Source organism: Melanostigma gelatinosum, assembly GCF_949748355.1.
Source record: "Melanostigma gelatinosum genome assembly, chromosome: 8".
Taxonomy (NCBI): domain Eukaryota; kingdom Metazoa; phylum Chordata; class Actinopteri; order Perciformes; family Zoarcidae; genus Melanostigma; species Melanostigma gelatinosum.
The window spans coordinates 14872984-14898559 of NC_136641.1; the positions used below are offsets into that span (position 1 = coordinate 14872984).

Sequence of the window (25576 nt, forward strand, 5' to 3'; positions counted from 1 at the left end):
GGTGCAGAATGCATCTTACTGCATTAGTTTCCATTCCATAAGGGGAGTCTGCTTGGCGAGACTATTTTTAGAGGGTCTCAGTTTTCACACCGACTTCTGCTGGGGGAAGCATGCAAAGCATGCACCTATCTTTTCATCAAGGCTCTGTTTGCACCAACACTCTCAGTTCAAGGCGTTTCTGTCATTAGTTTGCTTATTTAATGAATGAAACTAACCTGCTTTGTTCCCTCTCCTGTAACAGTCTGAGAGCTCAGATGTCCATCTTTGGTTTGTTTGCAGAAAGACAACACACAGAAATGAATGTTTGGATGATTTATTTCTTTTGTAACATCAACCATCATGGCATAGACCCAGAAGTAAAGGAGACCTGAGGTTGAGCATCAAAGTTCACTCAAACCGTCTCCAACATTGTGTATGTATAACAGCAACACACAGGCTGGTCAGATGATAATGTTAGAAAAATAGGTCCGTTAGGACCTGTCACTGTGAATTAGGCAAAAAAACATCAATCAAGTGCAATTATGAATAATTGTCATGAGGTGTAAATCTAAATCCACATACTCCAGGTATGAAGATACATTATCTGTATGGCTCAAACTAAGTGTCCCTAACTCAAAGGTATCAAAGGTAAATCAAAAACACAACCTGTAGCAGTAGAGCGACTTAAAGTGACTTGGAACAAAATCACATGCACTGCTTTGACTACAGCGTCGCTTTAAAATCAACAAATACTTTTAATACAGCTAAATCTTTGGATACTTACTTTAGAGATTAAATGTATCTCTATATCCATAGAAAAAAATAGTTTCCTCGATAAAATCTGCTGATACCAACTGCATAAAAGAACAGTGGTGAGCAGGAGGAAACTCAGTAAACCTCAGTATTAAGAGAAAGTCCTAACTGATCAGAGGACGGTGCTTTGCCAACAAAGTAAAAACTGGTTTAACCTGCCTTGTCATTATAGCACCGTGCCCATTTAAAAGCACGAACTGCTCATTCAGTGAACCTTTCTGGGCCTGCATGCACAGAAACTCAAGTCTTCGTTTCCCCAAAGTGGAGTCCTTTCCCACTGTCCTCACTGAACTGCACCACAGTTAGTCGGCCGCCTGCTCCCTTTATTCAGAGCGTTGTTTTAGTCTTCAGTGAGCCTACAGTAAGACGCTCTGCTCACTCACATGGTTGTCCCATAAGTCACATGGAATGGATAACGTCAACAAACGCTACAAAGAAAGAAGTGCGTCAAATCTGTTTGCTCTGAAATAAGTTAGTATTTTTATTACAGTGCTTTCAATGAATCTGAAAATAAAGATGTTTCAACATCAGATATATTGTTTCTCTTTAGTTAAGTTTCAAACACACTTAATATGTTAAACCTGAGCCAACCTGCCATTAGGCCCTGAGCTAGGCTAGTAGATACAGACTGTTAAAAGAGAAACAAGCTTAGTGAGGTGGAGATAACCACATAAACTCAAGTGGCATCTTCTAAACTTTAGAGTCTGCCTCCTGTACGGAGGGAATCAGGGGGATTGGACGTCTCTTTCTCCTCGCAGCTGGATCCGGCTGGCCCGTTACCCACGCTGCCACGGCAGGAGGAAGAGGGACCGGGATGGGACGTCTCTTTTTGACGGAGGCGACGCTGCCGGCGCGTTCGCTGAGAATGCCCCGAGCCGCGCTTTCCATCTCGTCCACAGTCGTGTGCATGGCATCAGCCATCTCCTCCTTAGTCGCAGAGACAAAGCCAGGGTCTTTGGCCAGGGAGGCCAGACCGCCCTTTACAAGAGCCTGGTGATGAAAACAACATGCAGTGTCCTTGCTTACATACAGTGACATTTTCATGTTTTCATTGTTGTTATACAATTTCATACCTGCCATTTTGAAAAATATTATTAGTTATTATATTGAAGGCATGCAGGCTCAGCTACAGAACAACCTCCATGAAGCACAGTGAGTATCTTTCTCAAAGGGGAAAATACAGCCATCTTTCCAATATATTTCGACAACACGTAACAGCTCAGCTTTGATTTATAGTTTTTAACAAATATTTCCTTACTCTTTACGACTGATGTGGTCAACTAAAAAACTGAATTTGACAATTATTTGGTTTGTGTAAAGTGTACGGAGTTCTCAAACAAATTAAAACGCAGAGATAAATGTGGTTCAATCCAGGACTAGGAAGTCAGACTGGTGCTATTAAATGAGTTATGTTTATGATCCCCTACGTGGAGTCAGAGATCCCGTCTCACGTACCTCCTGGACGAGCTGGTCAGCTGCAGTACTGGAGCTCTCACTCTGACTGTCACCATAGTTACGCTCATAAGGGAACTGCAAAGAAAAGATATGCATCCACACTTTGTCTATATGAGCTGTTCATCTTCATTTACACTGGATGAGTCATCCTTAGGTAAATAAATATTACCTGCGTTTTGTCTGTTCTCACTGTGAAGTTCCAGGAGCGCAGGTTACCTTGACAAGTGAGAATAAAGAAAAATCCATCTCTATCAATCTGCACGGTACCTACTTCTTTACCTGATTTTATATGAACATTATTTGTGGATCTAGAATTGGCAGTGGATAAACAACAATGTAAAATGTGTTATTTGATGTGTATTAAGATAAAATGTTTAAATTCTTTGAGCAAAAGGTGCAATGGGGCCTGGTCAACATAGAACATGTTCCTTGCCCTTCATATTTTCTGTGTGCATTTGTCTCTAATACTAATAAATCATACTGTTTATACTTATATATGATATGTATTATTAGATCGTCGGTCATCTGTTAAGCGCTTTGAATTACCTGGCTCTGCATCCTCACTGAGATTGTAAAACTCTTCGGGACTGCCTTCTCTATCAAATGAATATCTGAAAGACAACAAGAGTTGTCACACATCGGACATGTTTACTCAGAGCATATGTCATTTAGTCTGTGTGTGTGTTTGATACTCACTCTGCAAAGGCGTTGTTGTTAGTGTTGCTTTTTGGTGCGGCTGTGGGGAAAAATTCAGTAGTGGGCACCAAGGCAGCGGAGTTTGGTGGAGACTCAGGCTGGCTCTCAGAGAACTTGAGGGGCCGCTGGTTGGTCATCTGCTGGGACTGAGTGTTGACAGGCTCACTAGAGAATGAGTCCACCCGGTTACCAAACAGGCCGTGTGTACGCTGGAAATACAGAGTAAGACAAGCACACAGATAATCCAATTGACCAGTCACTCCAAATACACAGTATTTTTCATGTACTGTATAACTGTTCCCCCAAGTTGTAGACCGTTTCCCTCACCTGGTAGATGCCTTCTTCCCCTGCTTCCTCCATAGCTTTGTCCATCTCTTCCTCATTCTGCAGGTCTCCAGAAATGGCCCTGTGCATCTCTGGAGCAACCTCATCGTCTATACTCCTCAGGCCCGCCTAGAAGAACATGGTAAAAATGAAGTTGAGTTTTGGTGTAAGAAAAGCAAGAGGCTAGATATACGCAGGCTTAACAGTGTAGATGCAGGAATACTGAAGTACAATTTAATTTAACTTTTTTGTGACCATTTCTTCATGACATAGTATACTGATTTTTTTATGAAATATATAGTTTTTTATTACAAACTGTACTGTGACTTTTTGTCATACAAGACCGTCACTTTTTCATGACTTTTTTAGGAATATTTTACTACTTATTTTGATTATTTTTCATGACATATATATGACATTACTTTTTATGACAGAAGACACTATTTTTGTACATTTTGTTTGCCGTACTATACAATGCCATTTTTCTATTCTTTTTATATTTGTGTTGTTATAGTAAAAGTCATAGTATAGAATGTCATAAAAAGTTTTTCCATGAAAAACGTGGTAAAATTGCCATAAAATATCACAAAAAAGTAATAAAAAGTCATAATATATTGTCATAAAAATGCAGTGAAGATCCAATTATATTATGTCATGAATAATTTAAAAAGTCAATGAAAAAAGTCAGATAAAAGTCAAAGTATAGTACGTCGGAAAAAGTCAGGAAATAGTCATAGTGGAGAGCAGTGCCGTCCTTCATGTTGAAAAAGGTCATAGTTATTGTATGTCGAAAAAGGTCAGAGTGTAGTATGTCGAAAAAAGTCATCGTATAGTATGTCTAAAAAAGTCAAAGTATAGTATGTCGAAAAAAGTCAAAGTATAGTATGTTGAAAAAAGTCATCGTATAGTATGTCGAAAAAAGTCATAGTATAGTATGTCTAAAAAAGTCAAAGTATAGTATGTTGAAAAAGGTCATAGTATAGTATGTCTAAAAAAGTCAAAGTATAGTATGTCGAAAAAAGTCAAAGTATAGTATGTTGAAAAAAGTCAAAGTATAGTATGTTGAAAAAGGTCATCGTATAGTATGTCGAAAAAAGTCATAGTATAGTATGTCTAAAAAAGTCAAAGTATAGTATGTTGAAAAAGGTCATCGTATAGTATGTCGAAAAAAGTCATAGTATAGTATGTCTAAAAAAGTCAAAGTATAGTATGTTGAAAAAGGTCATCGTATAGTATGTCGAAAAAAGTCATAGTATAGTATGTCTAAAAAAGTCAAAGTATAGTATGTCGAAAAAAGTCAAAGTATAGTATGTTGAAAAAGGTCATAGTATAGTATGTCGAAAAAAGTCATAGTATAGTATGTCGAAAAAAGTCAAAGTATAGTATGTTGAAAAAAGTCAAAGTATAGTATGTTGAAAAAGGTCATCGTATAGTATGTCGAAAAAAGTCATAGTATAGTATGTCGAAAAAAGTCAAAGTATAGTTTGTTGAAAAAAGTCAGTATAGTATGTCGAAAAAAGTCATAGTATAGTATGTCGAAAAAAGTCAAGGTATAGTATGTTGAAAAAGGTCATAGCACAGTATGTCTAAAAAAGTCAAAGTATAGTATGTTGAAAAAAGTCATAGTATAGTATGTCTAAAAAAGTCAAAGTGTAGTATGTTGAAAAAGTCAAAGTATAGTATGTTGAAAAAGGTCATCGTATAGTATGTCGAAAAAAGTCAAAGTATAGTATGTTGAAAAAGGTCATAGTATAGTATGTCTAAAAAAGTCATTGTATAGTATGTCTAAAAAAGTCAAAGTATAGTATGTTGAAAAAGGTCATAGTATAGTATGTCTAAAAAAGTCATAGTATAGTATGTCTAAAAAAGTCAAAGTATAGTATGTTGAAAAAAGTCAAAGTATAGTATGTTGAAAAAGGTCATCGTATAGTATGTCGAAAAAAGTCATAGTATAGTATGTCTAAAAAAGTCAAAGTATAGTATGTCGAAAAAAATCAAAGTATAGTATGTTGAAAAAGGCCATAGTATAGTATGTCTAAAAAAGTCATAGTATAGTATGTCGAAAAAAGTCAAAGTATAGTATGTTGAAAAAAGTCAAAGTATAGTATGTTGAAAAAGGTCATCGTATAGTATGTCGAAAAAAAGTCATAGTATAGTATGTCGAAAAAAGTCAAAGTATAGTTTGTTGAAAAAAGTCATAGTATAGTATGTCGAAAAAAGTCATAGTATAGTATGTCTAAAAAGTCAAGGTATAGTATGTTGAAAAAGGTCATAGCACAGTATGTCTAAAAAAGTCAAAGTATAATATGTTGAAAAAGGTCATCGTATAGTATGTCGAAAAAAGTCATAGTATAGTATGTCTAAAAAAGTCAAAGTATAGTATGTTGAAAAAAGTCATAGTATAGTATGTCTAAAAAAGTCAAAGTATAGTATGTTGAAAAAGGTCAAAGTATAGTATGTTGAAAAAAGTCAAAGTATAGTATGTTGAAAAAGGTCATCGTATAGTATGTCGAAAAAAGTCATAGTATAGTATGTCGAAAAAAGTCAAAGTATAGTATGTTGAAAAAGGTCATAGTATAGTATGTCTAAAAAAGTCAAAGTATAGTATGTCTAAAAAAGTCAAAGTATAGTATGTTGAAAAAGGTCATAGTATAGTATGTCTAAAAAAGTTATAGTATAGTATGTCTAAAAAAGTCAAAGTATAGTATGTTGAAAAAGGTCATAGTATAGTATGTCTAAAAAAGTCATAGTATAGTATGTCTAAAAAAGTCAAAGTATAGTATGTTGAAAAAGGTCATCGTATAGTATGTCTAAAAAAGTCATAGTATAGTATGTCGAAAAAAGTCAAAGTATAGTATGTTGAAAAAAGTCAAAGTATAGTATGTTGAAAAAGGTCATCGTATAGTATGTCGAAAAAAGTCATAGTATAGTATGTCTAAAAAAGTCAAAGTATAGTTTGTTGAAAAAAGTCATAGTATAGTATGTCGAAAAAAGTCATAGTATAGTATGTCTAAAAAAGTCAAGGTATAGTATGTTGAAAAAGGTCATAGCACAGTATGTCTAAAAAAGTCAAAGTATAATATGTTAAAAAAGGTCATCGTATAGTATGTCGAAAAAAGTCATAGTATACTATGTCTAAAAAAGTCAAAGTATAGTATGTTGAAAAAGGTCATCGTATAGTATGTCGAAAAAAGTCATAGTATAGTATGTCTAAAAAAGTCAAAGTATAGTATGTTGAAAAAGGTCATAGTATAGTATGTCTAAAAAAGTCATAGTATAGTATGTCTAAAAAAGTCAAAGTATAGTATGTCGAAAAAAGTCAAAGTATAGTATGTTGAAAAAGGTCATAGTATAGTATGTCTAAAAAAGTCATAGTATAGTATGTCGAAAAAAGTCAAAGTATAGTATGTTGAAAAAAGTCAAAGTATAGTATGTTGAAAAAAGTCATAGTATAGTATGTCTAAAAAAGTCAAAGTATAGTATGTTGAAAAAGGTCAAAGTATAGTATGTTGAAAAAAGTCAAAGTATAGTATGTTGAAAAAGGTCATCGTATAGTATGTCGAAAAAAGTCATAGTATGGTATGTCGAAAAAAGTCAAAGTATAGTATGTTGAAAAAGGTCATAGTATAGTATGTCTAAAAAAGTCAAAGTATAGTATGTCTAAAAAAGTCAAAGTATAGTATGTTGAAAAAGGTCATAGTATAGTATGTCTAAAAAAGTTATAGTATAGTATGTCTAAAAAAGTCAAAGTATAGTATGTTGAAAAAGGTCATAGTATAGTATGTCTAAAAAAGTCATAGTATAGTATGTCTAAAAAAGTCAAAGTATAGTATGTTGAAAAAGGTCATCGTATAGTATGTCTAAAAAAGTCATAGTATAGTATGTCGAAAAAAGTCAAAGTATAGTATGTTGAAAAAAGTCAAAGTATAGTATGTTGAAAAAGGTCATCGTATAGTATGTCGAAAAAAGTCATAGTATAGTATGTCGAAAAAAGTCAAAGTATAGTTTGTTGAAAAAAGTCACAGTATAGTATGTCGAAAAAAGTCATAGTATAGTATGTCGAAAAAAGTCAAGGTATAGTATGTTGAAAAAGGTCATAGCACAGTATGTCTAAAAAAGTCAAAGTATAATATGTTGAAAAAGGTCATCGTATAGTATGTCGAAAAAAGTCATAGTATAGTATGTCGAAAAAAGTCAAAGTATAGTATGTTGAAAAAAGTCATAGTATAGTATGTCTAAAAAAGTCAAAGTATAGTATGTTGAAAAAGGTCAAAGTATAGTATGTTGAAAAAAGTCAAAGTATAGTATGTTGAAAAAGGTCATCGTATAGTATGTCGAAAAAAGTCATAGTATAGTATGTCGAAAAAAGTCAAAGTATAGTATGTTGAAAAAGGTCATAGTATAGTATGTCTAAAAAAGTCAAAGTATAGTATGTCGAAAAAAGTCAAAGTATAGTATGTTGAAAAACGTCATAGTATAGTATGTCTAAAAAAGTCATAGTATAGTATGTCTAAAAAAGTCAAAGTATAGTATGTTGAAAAAGGTCATAGTATAGTATGTCTAAAAAAGTCATAGTATAGTATGTCTAAAAAAGTCAAAGTATAGTATGTCGAAAAAAGTCAAAGTATAGTATGTTGAAAAAAGTCAAAGTATAGTATGTTGAAAAAGGTCATCGTATAGTATGTCGAAAAAAGTCATAGTATAGTATGTCTAAAAAAGTCAAAGTATAGTATGTTGAAAAAGGTCATTGTATAGTATGTCGAAAAAAGTCATAGTATAGTATGTCGAAAAAAGTCAAAGTATAGTATGTTGAAAAAGGTCATAGTATAGTATGTCGAAAAAAGTCATAGTATAGTATGTCGAAAAAAGTCAAGGTATAGTATGTCGAAAAAAGTCAAGGTATAGTATGTTGAAAAAGGTCATAGCACAGTATGTCTAAAAAAGTCAAAGTATAATATGTTGAAAAAGGTCATCGTATAGTATGTCGAAAAAAGTCATAGTATAGTATGTCTAAAAAAGTCAAAGTATAGTATGTCGAAAAAAGTCATAGCATAGTATGTCGAAAAAAGTCATAGTATAGTATGTCAAAAAAGTCATAGTATAGTATGTCTAAAAAAGTCAAAGTATAGTATGTTGAAAAAGGTCATAGCATAGTATGTCGAAAAAAGTCATAGCATAGTATGTCTAAAAAAGTCATAGTATAGTATGTCGAAAAAAGTCATAGTATAGTATGTTGAAAAAGTCAAAGTATAGTATGTTGAAAAAGTCAAGTTAGTTATAAAAGTCACAGAAAATTGTCATAGTATAGTAAGTCCAAAAATAATCGTAGTACAGCAATATAAAATGTGATTTTGAGCGCTCACCTGGATCTCTGGGCCTGAGGCGCTCTTCTTAGAGGGCCGGTAGCCATAGTACTCCTCCTGACGCTTCAAAAACTTGCGGAAATGATCCTGGATCAGGAAGGTGGAGTAGAATTTCCCCACAGTCACCTCATCATCTGTAATCAGACAAGTCACAGTGCTGGCAGGGTGAAAAACAGTGGATTATTTTGTAAAGGTGCAATTTAAGTATTTCTATTTATCTTGAAAGACTCACCTCCAATAGGCGGGATGACCTGGTCTAACAGTTTCATACTTGTGCGTTTCCAGATTGATTTTATAATGGCTCTCAGCTCCTCGTTGGCCTGCTCAAAGTTACCTGTTTAGAACAATGTACATTACTTGTACATCAAGTTGAAGTCACAGATATACAACTTTGAATGCTTTGTACCTTCTGTTTTGATCTTGAGTGCAGTCCTGACGAGAGCAAACAGGGTGGCATTAAAGGTGACGGTGCCATCGCTGTTGAGAGGCATGTTCATGCCAATCAAGCGCTGTGGACAGGAAGCTGCTTTTTTAAATTGATACTCGTCTACCCACCCAATCGTTTTAAACAGTGCATCGTTTCAAATAAGTTACTACCATGTTATTGTCATTCATATTTGACATTCATTATTTTCTTTCCTTTTAATGTTATTCAAGCATATAGTTGAGCTTGTCATTTTCATTTGTACATTTTACTTTCACAAATGTAAATGATCTGCATCTCAACCAAATCAGTGTAGTATGCATAACAAATGCAATAGTATATAATAAAAATGTCTCGACAAATTTCATAGTGTAGTTTATCATAAAAATGTAAAAAATAAATGTCATAGTATTCCATATCATAGTCATAAAATCTAAACCAATCTAATACAACCTAATCTTTTCTAAAATATCCAACATGACATTGCAAGACCTGTACACCATTAATAGTTTTCATTGGGATGTTAAATATGTTGTGGTCTCACTTTTTGTGTCGCGTGTCTCTTTATACTATTATAGTACAATGTCCATTTACAATGATTTTATTGTATTGTTAATGTTATCAATCGACGTACATAAGACCCTTCTAACAGCCTGTCTGATGAGTTGTATGTATGATTGCACCACATGGTCCTTGACACTGTTTATGACTGTACTGTAGGTACCTTGCATGCAGCACGATGAGGACAGAACTTGCCAAAGCCAAGTGGAGGCTGGAGACTTCGCAACAGCGTCACCACGTCCAGATGCTTAATTCTCCCCCTGTTAAATCAGAAAAAAAACGTAATCATTTTTAAGAGGCACCAATTAGAATCCGGCCTATTTATTGTGTTGACTGCGCATAAATAAATGAAGGGTCAAGTTTCACTGGTGTTCAGGCTTACGTGGCTTCAGGGTCATATTCAGCCCAGATCTTCTTAAACTCATCCAGATGGTGTGGACCAAGAAGAGACCAATCACGGGTTAGGTAGTCAAAGTTGTCCATGATGACAGCTACAAACAGGTTGAGGATCTGAGGTGGGTAAGAAAAAAAGACACTTATTCACACAGGTTTAAACTGTCTGGGCAAAGAAGGTATTTTTTAATTTAAAAAAGAATTGTTGACATATAACAACAGATACTAATGAAGCTTAAAGATAAATGTTGCTGCTCACCAGGAAGGCACAGAGACAGTAGAAGCTGAGGAAGTAGAAGACAGCGAAGTTGGACCCGCAGGTGAACTCCTCCCCTGACAGGAACTCAGACTTGGGGTCACACTTCTTCCCATACATTGAAGCCATCATGACCTCCTGCCAAGCCTCTCCAGTAGCACACCTGAGTATTCAAACCAAAGTGAGATTCTGGCTCAGTTTATGACCTTGCAGCCAATGGGCTTTCAACCAACGATGCTCGCTTGAAGACTCACCGGAATAACATCAGAACCGCCTGAGGGAATGTCTGGAAGTTGTTGTTGCGGTTGATTTGGGTGCCATCAACTAAGGCTACCTTTCCAAAGATCTGAAGGGTTGTTTAAAATCCCAGCCGAATACAGAAAGTTGTCTTAGTGGCATTTATTCAAAAACATATTAACAATCTACAGAGGTTTAAATGTTTTGATTCAGAAAATTTAAATGAAAGACTTGAGTACCTGCATCCCGATGACAGCGTAGATAAAGAAGAGCATTATGATGAGCAAAGCTACGTGGGGAATAGCCTGTAAGACACAAACACAAACAGTTTGGTCATTCATTTTTATTTCCACTTTCAACATGTTTTTGAATAATACTTTTTAATATGAGTGCGACTGACCTGGAAGGATTTAATGAAGGTCCACAGCAGGTTACGGATGCCCTCCGAACGGTTCAGCAGCTTGACCAGACGCATGACACGGAAGAGTCGGAAGAACGTGATGGAAACTGAGGCATTTTCAGACGCCTACAGACACAAAGACCGGAGGATTTGAGGGAAAGAAAACTTGAAAAGAGAAAAACTTTGCTGGTTAAGTTTAGGCTTACCGCAATTGCTTGCATAGGATTTGTTTCCTGCACAAAGTAGATGAAATACTGTAGTTACATGAGTTACGTTTGATAGAAGTTGTGATATCATTATTAAAAGGTACATAGCAGACATAGCACTGACCTGTTAAACATTGTTAAGGTTTGATTTACAATCACAAATCAGGGTGAATATTAGAGAGCAATCTTTCCACCGTTGATGAGTTACAAAGCCTCCAGGTCTTAGTTGCTGAAGACCAGAAAAACAACTGCATTTTCTATCTCATGCGAAATAAACTCAATACAAACTTCATTGTCAAAATATTAAAGCTGCAGTGTGGAACTTTTGTCTTGCCCTTATAGCAGTAAGAGTAATTACCATATGGGAGAGACCAGCGACAGAGCAGCAGCTAAGAGTACGCTGGAAGCTGTGGTCAAAAAAATCCTAAGAAGCGTCGAAGAACAGTTTCTGGAGTGGAAGCTCCAGATAAAAAATAAATTAGTTTCAAGAGGAAGAATTAAAGTTCAAAAAAAATTGCACAGGAAGATTCGAAGAGAACGCTCCTGTGGGTGGGGAAGATGTGGCAAGTTCACTGACAGGCAATCGTGTGTCAGCGTGGGAAAGTTGCCACAGACACAAGACACCACAACTCCAGTATACTGCGATATACGGAGAGCTTTCCCTGGTAAAAGTCCTGTACAGTCAATCCAGCTGTTAGTAATACCTGCTGGGCTGATATAGTCAATGTTGAGCCCTTATAGTATTATAAGGGCATATCAACCGCCTCTAGGTCTTATCTTACTTTTGCACTGCAAGATTAGACAGACAGTAGAAGGTGGTGAAGATGGTTCACCAGTATGAGCCACACAGGGTCCAGTAGTAGTAATCTTTAGTAGAGAACATAGTGGAGTGCTCACACAGCAAGGCTCATGCAGCAGTGCAGTGCAGTGAAGATCAGATATTTACAGCACAGCCATGGAGACAGTACAGTCCTCCACTGGCAGCCAGGGCACTCTGTGGAGGATAGACAGATGAGGAGTGAGGTGTGTGGAGGACAGAGAATTGAGAGGGGAAATAAGCAAAAGAAGAAGAGAAAGGGGGGATGGGAGACAAAGAGGAAAATAGGAGAAGATGTGAAACTAGCCGAAGAAAACAGAAATTACTACAAGCTTGTGTTTGTGGATGGAAAAGGTGAGGACAATGCAGTGAGAGAAACAGTGACTGGCAAGAAACAACACTGGGTTTGTGTAGCATAACCCCATGAAATAACACTAAAATACTTTACTGATATGGTGCTCTTTTTAATTTGAAGTGCTCAGACAACACACAAACATCAAATCACATCAAATATTGTGATGGATAATTGTGGGAATGATGGAAAGTTTGGTGGTTGGGTAATGGAAATGGCGATGCTTCAGAGGTCTCCCACAAGGCACTGAGGAGGTTGGGCGGGAATGGCCAACGAAAGTACTGACCACGTTCGGTGAGCTAGTTCTGCTGGCAACAATCAGCTGTTGGGCAAAGTGTATATGCTTCTGCGTCAGAGCATTGAATAAATACATTCAGTGGATTCAAATCGAATCACACTATTGACTGGAAATGTCTCATTAAGACAAAACCAAAGGACTTTCATACACAACACCTGCAATGTGAATCTGAAATCAGTGGAATTCATTGGAATCGATAAGACGTATAAAAGTTCTATCACACTCACATCGACTTCGCTAAGGATGACATCAACGACACTACCGATGACAATGACGAAGTCAAAGACGTTCCAGGGGTCTCCAAAGTAGCCCTGCACACACAGATACAGCACAAAGTGTGACACAGTAGGACATTGGATTGGGTGGATAATCACTTGAGTGTGAGGCTGTTACCCTCGCTTTGAAGGCCATGAGCTTGAGAATCATCTCCAGAGTGAAGAGCACGGTGAAGATCACGTTCAGGGTGGCTGACAGCTTGGTCACATGGTTGGACTGGTTGCAGTGCTGTTTAAAGTGGAATAAAAATATGAATCTCAACAACAGCAACTATTAATCTGGTGTAGTTTTAGTACAAAATGTAGTTTTATTGAAGATAATTACACAAAACTTGAACGAAATTTACAAAATGTACCGGCTTAAAGCCCATCAGTTTTTTCTCTAAAGTAATTATTTGACTGGACAAATAATATAAGAGTTTAAAAAAAGACATCTTGTGGCATTTCTGGTGTCAGAGGCAGAAGATCCTTGATTATGTTGCGGGTTTCTACCACAAACAATTGGTTTTTATTGTTTTCTGATTATCCGTTCATCTTGCTGTTGCCACCACCTCCAGCCCTTTAGTACATGCTGCACATTGTTTTGGTGAGTACCATGTTATCTTAAGCAATGGAAATGATGGCAAAACCTAATAAATAAGATCAAAATTGTCTTACAATTTAATTAGCATTTCATAAAAACTAAATCAGGTCCATAATGAAACTTTAACAACTGGATCTCACCCTCTCAGTGTATTGTCTGGTCCCTTTTTACCACCGTTACATACAAAAATTGTTGGTGTTTCTGTGCAAACGCTCCTAATCCCCCCCAACATTAGTCTGGGACTTTGCTGGAAATCCATATACAGTATATGCCCCGTATTTTGAATACAGTTAAAAAAAAATTCTCATTAATTAAATGATAAATGCTTTTAGGTTGCAACATGATCTTAATTGACATACCTGCATCCCCAGACACAAGGTGTTGAGCATAATTAGGAAGAACATGAGGTATTCAAAGTAGCAGGAGGTGACAATGTACCAGACTCTGTACTGGTTAGGGTTTTTGGGGATGTAGCATCTCAGAGGTTGAGCTTTCAGGGCGTACTGCACACATTGGCGCTGAAGTGGAGGCAGAAGGTGGGTTAGAAAAAAAAAAGAATATTCGACACAACATGTTTTAGATTTCACTGGAAATGATTGGTGTCTTCGTGTACCTGGTTCTTGTCCAGCTCGCAGTCCTTGTACTCCTGCTCGCCCTGCTCCTGGAAAGTGACAATGACGAAGCCCACAAAGACGTTCATCATGAAGAAGGCAATGAGGATGATGTAGACGATGAAGAAGATGGACACATCTACGCGATTGTTGAAGACAGGACCCATGTCTTCTTTGTCTGAATCAATGGCTCTGTACAACAGTCTGGAAACAAATGGAGTGATGTTGCGAGACGAGGGAAAATTTTCAAGACAAAGATCAGAAATACCAGAAGGCGAATTTAAATATATGGAATTAATTTTTCAGACATTAAATAATATATACTGCCTTTATTACCATCTCTGGCTCCAGGAAATGGAATAACTTCCAACTAAACACCCACATAATAAGATATTCTGTCATCTAACTCAATCAAACAGATGTGATAGAAAAATCGCAATTTAGCAAATGAAAATGCATGCTGTGCTTACTTTGGCCAGCCCTCAAATGTGGAAACAGTGAAGAGAGCCAGCATGCCAGAGAACACATTGTCAAAGTTGAAGTCATTGTTGAGCCATTCTCTCTGAGCCAACACTGTGTCTTGTCGGGAATTCTCCACGTGCTTCACGAAAAGTCCCCTGAAAGCAGACACAGAGAACGGTGACTCTAAAATAGCATTGCGGTTTTGATAGATGTGATCTACGATGTGTGAAAGATGTTTGCCTTACTGGCATTCCTCTCCTGTCATTTTCGACGAGTCTGTGCAGCTGTAGAATTTACCCTAGGAGGGAAAGCACAAGGGCCACATTTAATACAGAAGCAGCAAGGCATCCACAGTTATAGTAGATTCATCGGGAAATAGGACCTTATAATACTTTTAATGTCAACATCATCTTTTTACAAATTACCTTGAAGAGCTGCACTCCGATACAGGCAAACATGAAATTGAGCAGCATGGTGACCATGACGATGTTGCCGATGGTTTTGATGGCCACAAACACACATTGGACCACATGCTGTCATAAAAGAAAAACAATGACCACTTAATACTGTTAATACATGTACTAGTACAATTTTGAGGTCTTGTACTTTACTTGTATTTCCAGTGTAAGATACTTCATATTACTACTCAACCACATACAACAGAATCAAATATTGTAATTTTTAGACTCTTTTAATAACTATAGCAAGTTTTAAGATTCATATTTAACATAAAAACATTTTATTAGCCTATAAAATACAAGGCATTGCTAAAGATACCAGTGGTTCCAACCATATTTGCTTGTGAACATTCACAAAAAGCAGTGCCTTGCTGGGCCTTTGCCATTTGATGCTTTAACTAAAGTAATATTTTGAATGCAGAACCTTTCCTCGTGATTGAGTATTTTTTTATATTGTTGTATTGACTGTATTGTATTGTTCAGTAAAGGATCTGGTTACTTCTTCTACCACTGGAAACATAGAGATTTCCCCAGGGGGAATTACTGTATTCATGCATGTGTTGTACCTTTAACCCTTTGGCTCTATTGATGGCCCTGAGAGGCCTCAGCACCCTCAGCACCCTGAGAATCTTCACCACAGAGATGGCACTGGATCTGCATACAGCACATGACAAAACAAAATTCTTAAAATGTGCATGTGGCACATATCTATTGAATAGGGCAATCTCAAAATGTCTACTCACTCCATCCCCATAGAAAGTAGAGAGACTCCAACCACAATCAGATCCAGGATGTTGAAGGAGTTACGGCAGAAGGAGCCCTCGTGCATGAATGCTCCATATACTGTCATCTGTCATTCAGATACATACAGTAACACCCAGGACATTGAACCAAACATACTTGTGTTGAAGCTTTTCATTTAGTCAGAACTCGTGTTGCATTGAATGTCAAATAGAACTGTGAAAAGTAGTTGATTAATCAATCGGTGAATTGACAGAACATTCATCTGATTCCTTTTAATTGACAGATTATCGATAATGAAAGTAAATATATTTTCAGCTCTAATGTTAACAATTGTTGTTTATTTCCAGCAGTGGGGCTTTAAATACTATCATTGTTAATTCAGTAGGTTCCCAGTGATTCCTGTGAAACATGTAAGGCCTTCAAAGAAACCTGCCTCATCCAGCTCCGACATGTTTCACCCCCACATAAAACAATTTCATTACAATGAAGTAAGATTCCAGTGACCTGTGATACAAAGAATGCTGTTTCAGAGGCTTTTGCCTTTGCCAAGTATAACATTAGAGATGTAATTGTTTATTTTTCTGTAACTTCTGGCACAAAATGCTCAAATTCAAACACAGAATATCAGAAAAAATGCATCATCAGCTTCAGAACAAAACTATCTATATGTGTTATCTGGTATCTTGACTTCAAAGATCCACATCGGTCAACCCAAATAGGGCAGAACATAAAAAAATACAGCACATTACCTTCAGTACAATCTCAATGGTGAACACAGTTGTGAAGACAAAGTCAGCATGGGCCAATATCTGGAGGAAAAGCACAAAGGTTTGCTGTCAAATGTTGTCCTTCTTTCAATCGATAATGCTCTGTGTGTAGACCTGGTTGTTACCTTGTTTCTGTAGGACTTGGGATCGATGGGGTCCTCAGCTGCCAGGGAGATGGAGGAGAGCAGGATGAACAGAAGGATTAAGTTGGTGAAGGAGGAGGCATTGATGATCTTGTAGCACAGCTTACGAAACCTGGATACCAACAAGTATGCAAAGACATACAGTCATCAGTGAGTTCAATCAATTCACTGTTGGGTTTTCATGGTACAGCATGAGAAAACTCAGAAATACAACCACTGTTATTCTCAGGTTGGTATGGCTGGTTCCTACTTGTTCTGAGGGCTAAAAATGAAAAAGGAGCTGGCTTCAGGCAATGGAACGGCTTCTTCCTTCAGCTGCAGGTCGGCCATCGGTCGGGGCCGAGGGCTGATGGGGATTTCGGGCTCTACCTCCTCGTCATCACCTACCATGTGGAAGGAAATAGACTCAAATGTCTACAGTGCAATGACAAATTAACTTTAAAACTGGTCGGTAGTAGTTGTGTTGCAGCATTACAGAAGAAAGTAAAAAGCAAAAATCAAGCAAATTAAAGTAATATTGTTGAAAAAAGGGGAAATCGCTCTATATTCAATCATGTTATAGACTTTAGATGGTAGTCACAGGAGTAGTGTGAAAATAGCCTAACTTTAGACTCTGCTATAAACTCGACTGAGTCTAATAATAATGATGAGGGGTTACTATACTTATACTGTAGCCAGGATAGCAGCACTGGTAAACAGCCAGTGTAATGAATATCAATTACTGCCATCAGTGACCGCCTCCTGCCACAACTACATCGCTGAGAAATGTGAGAGGATGAAGAGTTTGAGTAGAGGTTTAGACATTTGTTACCTGGGAAGTCGTCAGGTGGGAAAGGATCTTTCACTTCATTGACATTAGACTCAAACTCGTCAATTTTGAGCTGAAAAAAACAAATAAACATGTATTATAGCAACTTATGCTCCTGATTAATATATAATTACCGACAGTAAATATGTGATATGATACCAGAAATAACACTAACCTTGGCTGTTGTGGGCATGATCTCCATCTTGGCTCTCTGCTCTGCCAGTTTCTTAGCTATCCTCTCCCTGTCCTCATCAGTCTTCTCAGGCATTTTGGACCTGGAGGGTAATAAAAAGAGGGAACATAGTAAAGTCTAGAAGACACAGCAAATCCTCGCGCTTATGTTGTGTATTCTGTTTCTCACCTTAGTAACTTTCTTCTCAACTTCTCCTCCGCCTTTTCTTTCTGAGCTGAAGTCAGACTCTCAGCCTCTCCCAGGTTGTCGACGGCGATGGCCAAGAAGACATTGAGGAGGATATCTGATGGTGCTAAACTCAGGAGAACAAACACCTTTTTTATTTGTATTACTGCTAAGTATCCAAGTTTTGGAATTGTTCTATAGATGGGAACATCGGAAATGGTCGGATATCAGTTTGGCCACAACTTTGGTCTAGATTGAAATATCTTAAAAACACAAAATCTGTGAAACAAACCATCTGGCAGGTCAGTTTAGAAACTGGGTGGATTGATATACAATTTAGTACAAACATTTATGAGTCCCAGGTAATGTATCCAAATTTGGTGATCCCTTAACTTTTCCTCTAGCCCTACCATGAGATTGACTTGAGATTTTGAGTGAAATATCTCAAGAACTATTGCATTGATTGCCATTAAATCGTGTTCACACATTCATGTCATCAGGTTAAAACGCCGATGTCTATTGTGTTTAGTGCCAATTAGTAAATGTTAGCACACTAAGCCAGTCGCATGCCTGTCGACTCTTATTAAATCCAAGATTACACTGTGAGTGTATGTGAAGGATACAGTTTCCACACACAAAGAGGATGATAAAGAAGATGGCGACCAGGATGCCAGGAAATTCAGGCCCTCCATAGGCCATAATGCCATTGTTCATAATGGTGGTCCAGTCTTCTCCTGTAAGGATCTGAGAGATAGCCATGTGATTCATTATCGTCAGGTATGAAAGGATGATGTAGATGCTACTACTGTTAATGAAAGTAATGACACCCTATGGATCATCAAAATCAGGCAAGAAAGGTTTAACAAAATCAAAGCTGCCATTGCTGGGAGTTTAAAGCAGAGAATGTATGAATCGGTGTCAAGCTTCACCTGAAAAACAGTGATGAGGGCCTGAGGGAAGTTGTCAAAGTTACTGCGTCTGGATCTGTGTTCGGTAAAGTTGAATTTCCCCCCAAACACCTGCATTCCCAGCAGGGAGAAAATGACGATGAAGAGGAAGAGAAGTAGGAGCAGGGAGGCAATGGAGCGTACAGAGTTGAGGAGAGAAGCCACAAAATTACTCAAAGAGGTCCAGTACCTGCAAAACAGTTAGAAGGAGAGAGAGGTGTGAAATTACATTGACTCACACTTAATGCAACACGATCCTTTGAGGGGACATGACGTACTTTGTTACTTTAAGGATCCTCAGCAGCCGGATACACCTTAGTACAGAGAAACCCAAGGGAGCCACGGCTCCTGCAGAGAACATGATCATCTCCAGGATACCGCAGATCACCACAAAGAAGTCAAAGCGGTTAAATAGGGACATGAAATATGCTCTTGGAGCCAGAGCATACATCTTCACAAACATCTCTACGACGAACAGCACCAGCAGTATTCGACTGGCCACATCTGATGAGATAAGAGGGGACAGAGATGAATGGATGGAGCTGGGAGCGATATCATTTTATTTCAAATTAAATATTTAAATATTATTTTATTCACCAACCTTGTAGAGACGTGAGCGAGTCAGACTGGTGGTGGTGTTCTGTTGCTATGGTCAGGGTGTTGAGGAAGACGAGAAACATCACTAGCCAGTAAAAGCTCTTAGTTTTCACATACAGCAGACACTTCATCCTGAAGAAACGGTTCCAGCGACGGGCCAGGCGACTAAACACAAGAACAACCCTGGCTTACTGTGTCGAGTCACGTGAATATTGCATGTAAACATTGACACATTTACATAACTGCAGACTCACTAGTAGTAGACTATTTGGCCCTTGCCTTCCAGGTCATACAGGCTGTCTCTATCAGGGTCGCTGGTTAAAGGCAGGAGTCCTGACAAGAGAAGAACAAAGATGATTTAGTGTCTCTACAAGGGATTGGTCCTGACGTGGATTGTAGTGCTGACCTTTGCCCTCTCGGTCAGCATCCAGGACTTCAGCGTGAGTGATCCACTCCATGTAGCCATGCACGTCTTCATCCAGTTGCTGACACTCTCGCAACTTCTGGAACTCTCCACGTGACCTGGCCTTCTCTCGCTCTTTGGTAAATTCTCTGAGTGGAAAGACAAAGAAAAGCATAAAAGCATTAGTGCTTCTTTTTTTTGCTTGTTGACGCGAAAAGGCAAGCTTTTAGACATTAGAAAGGATAGAAGGTTATAATTGTCTTACCCACTGAGCACACCCAGAACCAAATTAAGCACGAAGAAGGAACCCAGCAGAATGAGGGGCACGAAGTAGACCCAGGGCCATTCATTTCCCATGGCATCATTAACCTGAAACACAACTCTTTGTCAGCCACAAACAATGAATTCTGTTAGGTGTACTTTACACAACATTTACCTAAAATGTAGACAGATGTAAAGGTGTTGGTGGCAAGAGCACAAACAGTGAAAATAAAAAAACAACGGAGAAGATGTTCAAGCAGTCACTGACCCAGTAGAGAACTTTGGTCCATCCCTCCATGGTGATACATTGGTAGACTGTAAGCATGGCAAAGCCAATGTTATCAAAGTGGGTGATGCCATTGTTGGGACCCTCCCAGCCTGGCCGACACTCAGAGCCGTTGATCTTGCAGCGGCGTCCGTTACCAGCCTGAGCACATGGTGCAGGCAGCTCGCCTTCTGCTGTGGAATAGAGGTCTGTGGGCAAAAGAGACGAGATACATTTATTTAAATGTGGTTTCGGGGGAATTATAGCTGGTAATATAGTATCAGGTATGACTATAAATAACAAAACAAAAGCTCAAATGAAGCAATGTCACGGATTGTGCCCTTTACACTTACTTGTGCCAGTGTAATAGCAGGTTTTATGCATTTTGCACTTGAATAGCTCCAGTCCCATGATGGCATAGATGGTGACCAGTAAAAAGACCAGAAGGGCAATGTGCAGCAGAGGCAGCATGGCTTTAAGGATGGAGTTCATCACCACCTGCAGGCCTGAATGTGAACAGTAAAACCATTACAACAGAACAAAATCTCAGCACTGTTTCCAGGAAGCTTTCCTCATTAATCACACAGTGTTACATGGACACAAGGTGTTTCTGCAGCATTTTTGGATGACAGAAGAGGCTCTTACTGGGGACTCCAGAGACGAGACGTAAGGGTCGCAGCACTCTGAAGGCTCTCAGTGCCTTCATGTCAAACCCCCCGCCCTTCTCCTTTGGCACACCTGCTATCTTATTGATGGTATCCAAGGCAAAGGTGAAGAGACTGTAGGAAATATTACACAACCATAAGTGTCCAACACTCCTCAATACAACATTCCAGTTCAGATGTGACTGTAAGATGTGAAGTGTTCAACACAATGTCAATGGCAGTTTCATAGATGTGGTTTAACACTGTGGTAGAGATATCCACATGCAGCTTGGAGCTCATCTTACCCCATGAAGACGATGACAAAGTCCAATATGTTCCAACAGTTACGTAAATAGGCGCCTTCGTGGAACACAAGCCCATACGCCACTATCTTCAGAAAGCACTCTAACGTGAATATGATCAGGAAGATGTACTCCAAACTCTCCTGCAGCGAGACAAACACATGCCTGGAAATTACATTATATAAAGCTCACACCTAGGTTCAATTCTCAAGTAACCAGTGATTGGAGTTAGTTACAACTTTGGCATTTAAGCACCGGCTACGGGGAATAGCAGGAGATGTTGTTGGTAATAGAATAACTCATTAGCTTTCGTAGCCTCATGGCTAATTGTGATTAGCCATGAGGCTACTGTGTAATGCAGATTAAACATGACCTCAATAGGTTTAAACAGATCGATGGCCCATGTGTCACATTATGATTACTGAAACCAGCCACAATTTACAAGCTTTGTCTGACAGTTTAAGACAAAGCAAACTCTTGGCGGATATTTTAAATGTTTAGTTCAGAGGTGGTAAACCGATAAATACCAGATTTATGGAATAAAATCACCTGTTTGCAAATCAGGCCTTTATCTGTGTATTTATCACCAGTGTTGATATTCTCAGAGACAAACAGCAGACAGACACAGGGCTGAGTATGGTTTTCCTCAGTGGCGACTGCCACTGACAACAAACGAATGAAGACGATGGAACGCACACAAGAGGAACTAACATAACTGCAACGTCAGGGTAGTATTATTTTGCTACCAAAACACTCCATCACGCATATTTGCTTACAATTGTCCTCATTAGATCCACACTACTTCTTTTGCTCTTCATTGCTGACGGAAATACAAATGTAGGAGAAGATGAGAACAGTACCACAGAGCCTCCAGGGAATCCTGCCACAGCTTAATTTATCATCAAAGTTCAGTTGAAGTACAGCGTAATATAAATTATATATGATATGCTGTTTGTTTCCCTTTGATCCTTTTCAACAAATCAGGTCAATCATTTTTGGCTGAACCATCCAACAGCAGTCCCCCAAGCCCTAATCGATTAGAATATCCAAGGCCAAACTTGCACACATCAACAATACTACATACATGTATTGACTAACTCAAGCAATGGAGAGGAGGAACAAGCAGAGCTGCGCTTCTACATTGTAGTGTATCAATGTTACGAGCCATCATATTTAGTACACGAGTGTACAGTAAATGTGGTTACATGAGGCACCATTTGTGGACTCTCCTGTATCCACTTGCGTCACGGAGTGACACTGCCAGTGCCGACATACTTCTAACAGCAAAAAGGGGGGGTTAAGTTGACCAGCTCTTGTTACATGGTTCACCTCTGAGGAATGGCTCAGTAAGAAGGGAGGATTTGGTGGAAGGCTGGTGAGTGGGCCAAAGTAAAGATATTAAAGAAATGGGGTCAGTTTCAGGTTCAGATATCCGATGACTTAAATGAATTTAGCTGTCAATCAGTTGGATATCAACATAGTGATGTGTGGAGTTTATTGACTGGAGGGAGGAAAGCTGGTGATTGCTGTATTGCTATATTGTGATTTGAGCTTGAGGCAACACCTCTCAGACAGCGATCCGCATATAACGTCAGCACATGGAGCCTCCTCAATATCACTACACCAGTGTCAATACAGCCTCAAATATCTAGACATTGGCAATTTGTGTACACTGTGCAAGAGCAAACATATTTATTTTGCTCAGTTAAACACACAGACATTTGGATCATCCCTGGGTGGTATTTGTTCAGTCGGCCACCTTTAACACACTACCCACATCCTCACAGCATAGCGTGGATAGTTGTCTCTCCTTTAACATGAGAGACTTTGTGGATCTCCCGCCATCTAGAGAGTCAGGAAACCCTTAGGCTTCTTCATTGGTTTTGACAGAATACATAAAAAATATTTCTTGAATTATTGCGTTTTGCCAAAAAGGTCATCCACTCAGATGCAACAATCATAGTTTTAAAGGCATGTACGTTTCAACCAGTTTGGCGGCATTTCAATTCATAAATTCATAAAAACAGACATCACAAGCCATTTCTGAACTTAACATTTTCGTATTCTGTAAATGTATCCATGCAGGCGAAAATATCATCACACATATCAATATCAAAATCCCACATATTGGAACTTAATTATCACGGGTTAGGGTTAGTTACTGTTGTCTTCTTTCATCGCCCGTTTCTGAGTTGGATGATAAACTAACAGCACAGTTGTTAGATGACATGTTTCTCTGCAGACACAGATGGGATTCCAAATTAAGAACTGAGTTGTGTCTAATGTGGCTTGGCACTCAGATCAGTGACCAGCTGAAACTCTTATATATTTAGTGTCTGGCTCAAAGCAGTCATATGAATGTGTTAAACACAGCTGCGCAGTCATCCACTGGTCATGGTAAAATACTGGAGACCATGAGTGAAATATTTTGTTTCTTTTCCATATCTGAAAAGCCACAGCTCCTCCTGTAGAGTACGGAGTCATACGTCAAAGAAAGGGTTTGTGTCCACACTCATACTCACCAGGTTTATGTTGGTGTTATTGCTGTCTTCTTCAGGCATGGGCAGGAACACAGCCAAAGCAATACAGTTTGCAAAGATGGTCAATAAGATGATGATCTCAAAGGTTCTGGATGAGGAAACTCAGGATCATAACAACAACACACGAGGAGGACTGGTAAACTCCCGGTTACGACCAAAAGGAAATTTAACAAAGGGATACAATTTGCTTGGAGTAATATAATTGATGATAATATTTGAGTTAATTGTGTACATGTCCAGTACATGGGTAAGAAACACTGTTGGAAAATGAATTGTGAATTTCATGTTTTGTGATTTAATGTAACAAATCAAATCAAATGAATCAAACTCGGATTATATTAATGAGTGCCTCTAAATGCCGCCTGAAACATCATCTCTGTCCTAGCCCATTGCTTAGCCACAGTACATGTAACTTTGTCTGCTGTGCTGCTTCATTCTTGTCCATAGAGGGCTCTCGCAGAGAATTCCCCTGCCAGGTCAGCATCATGTCTCCCTGTGATGCCGCAGGGCAGCTGCACAGCCCAAGAATATGATCGCACCATTTAAACACAGACTACTCATCAGAAATAATGCAGTTTGGTCATTCTATATCCTACAGTGGATATTCATTTATCCTAAAATCTGTGAGCATTTAAATACTTTTTAAAAGTACAATTAGAAGGATTTAAGGGGTTCAGCCTATTTCTGTTATTAGGTTCTAAACACAACAGCGATGCATTCTGTTACAGAATAACATACCAACGTGATTTAACGAACCCATGACCCGACAGAGGATTGGGAGACAATACATATTTACACAATCATCTCTGTTCTATTGTGACATTAGGGCAGTCACTAGATATAATTAGTTCTTTCTATTTTGGATGTAAAATATGTATTATCCAGGAATGGACATCAGGCTAAAAGCAGGAAACCCCCTTTAGGGGCCATAACATCACTCAGCAGTCTGCCCTGTCCTCAGGCTTCAAGCCTCACAGAGTGCCAGCACTTCAGAGCAGCTATTTGCACATTAAAAGCAGAATGTCAGCTATCAGGACACTAACAGGCGGCTTCATTAACTGTCTGCCAGATGTAAATAGATTGTATTTTCACCTGGAGCACCTCTTAAGCCAAAGGCGACAAACTCCACTTTGATCGAGCTACCAAATACATAACCAAAGTCTTAACACTTCAGGGATCGCCTTAACACAGCTCGATAGAGGCTGGGCTTGTGCATGCTTACCACAGGTGAAGTACAAGGCTGATAATTAATATGTATCTCAGTGTTCTTAACCAGAGCCCTACATGTTGTTAAAACCTACATACTGTATACTCAGGGGTAAAATACTTCCATTTAAAGAACACATTTCAAGCCAATTTCTACTTCTTATTACAAACACAAAAGTCTTTGAGTTGTGTATAATGTAGGCAGGTGTGTGTGTGTGTGTGTATGTGAGATATAAAGGATACTTCCACTCCACAATGCTGGTGCAGGCCTTACGGAAGGGGTTTTTGAGGTTGAAGAGGAAGAGGGTTCTCGCAGGTCGAGGGTTTCCCCCTGTGGCCTGTAGCTTCTTCAGCTTCTCCTTCTGCTTCCTCTTCAGCTCCTCTTCATTCATGATAACCAGCTTGTCCTCTGCTTTGGCCGCCATCTTTACGCCTCAACCGCTAAACGCTCCTAGTCCTGTGGAAGTGTGTCTTCTTACTGAATAATCCCAAACTGAGGCACTTTATATGTCCCGGTTGTGAAGGCCCCGGAGTTCCAGACCTGCCGATGCTGTGTGCGCTCCTCTGCCGCCTTCTCTCCCCCTGACGCTGTCTCCCTTACGCAGAGCCACAGGCCTCTCCTCTTGGC

General features: G+C 38.6%; 1 protein-coding gene across 1 annotated transcript; it reads right to left on the bottom strand.

Moving 5' to 3' along the window:
• Positions 1 to 297: 297 nt before the first annotated feature.
• LOC306780458 (dihydropyridine-sensitive L-type skeletal muscle calcium channel subunit alpha-1-like) lies at positions 298 to 25576 on the bottom strand. The gene is made up of 45 exons (XM_079272846.1): positions 25192 to 25576; positions 23725 to 23830; positions 21206 to 21345; positions 20902 to 21035; positions 20610 to 20762; positions 20260 to 20465; positions 19996 to 20099; positions 19734 to 19879; positions 19582 to 19660; positions 19332 to 19492; positions 19009 to 19234; positions 18713 to 18920; positions 18407 to 18527; positions 17787 to 17901; positions 17601 to 17700; positions 17429 to 17498; positions 16868 to 17000; positions 16600 to 16729; positions 16457 to 16516; positions 15707 to 15813; positions 15530 to 15617; positions 14931 to 15038; positions 14751 to 14803; positions 14514 to 14660; positions 14046 to 14247; positions 13792 to 13950; positions 12968 to 13078; positions 12802 to 12885; positions 12054 to 12101; positions 11108 to 11134; positions 10902 to 11027; positions 10741 to 10806; positions 10519 to 10610; positions 10268 to 10427; positions 9998 to 10125; positions 9779 to 9875; positions 9037 to 9139; positions 8863 to 8964; positions 8631 to 8764; positions 3271 to 3396; positions 2944 to 3152; positions 2794 to 2858; positions 2417 to 2463; positions 2248 to 2322; positions 298 to 1782 (listed from the first exon to the last, which is right to left on the bottom strand). The coding sequence occupies exons 1-45, from the start codon at positions 25371 to 25373 to the stop codon at positions 1483 to 1485; spliced, it is 5538 nt and encodes a 1845-aa protein (XP_079128972.1). The 5' UTR covers positions 25374 to 25576; the 3' UTR covers positions 298 to 1482.

Excerpts from the sequence above, each read along its gene's own strand:
- LOC306780458 (XM_079272846.1), bottom strand. The coding sequence starts at position 25,373 with ATGGCGGCCAAAGCAGAGGACAAGCTGGTTATCATGAATGAAGAGGAG. Across the intron at positions 18,921-19,008 it reads AGGATCCTTAAAGTAACAAA|GTACTGGACCTCTTTGAGTA; the intron begins GTACGTCATGTC and ends ACTGTTTTGCAG. Across the intron at positions 17,701-17,786 it reads TTGAGAAGAAAGTTACTAAG|GTCCAAAATGCCTGAGAAGA; the intron begins GTGAGAAACAGA and ends ATTACCCTCCAG.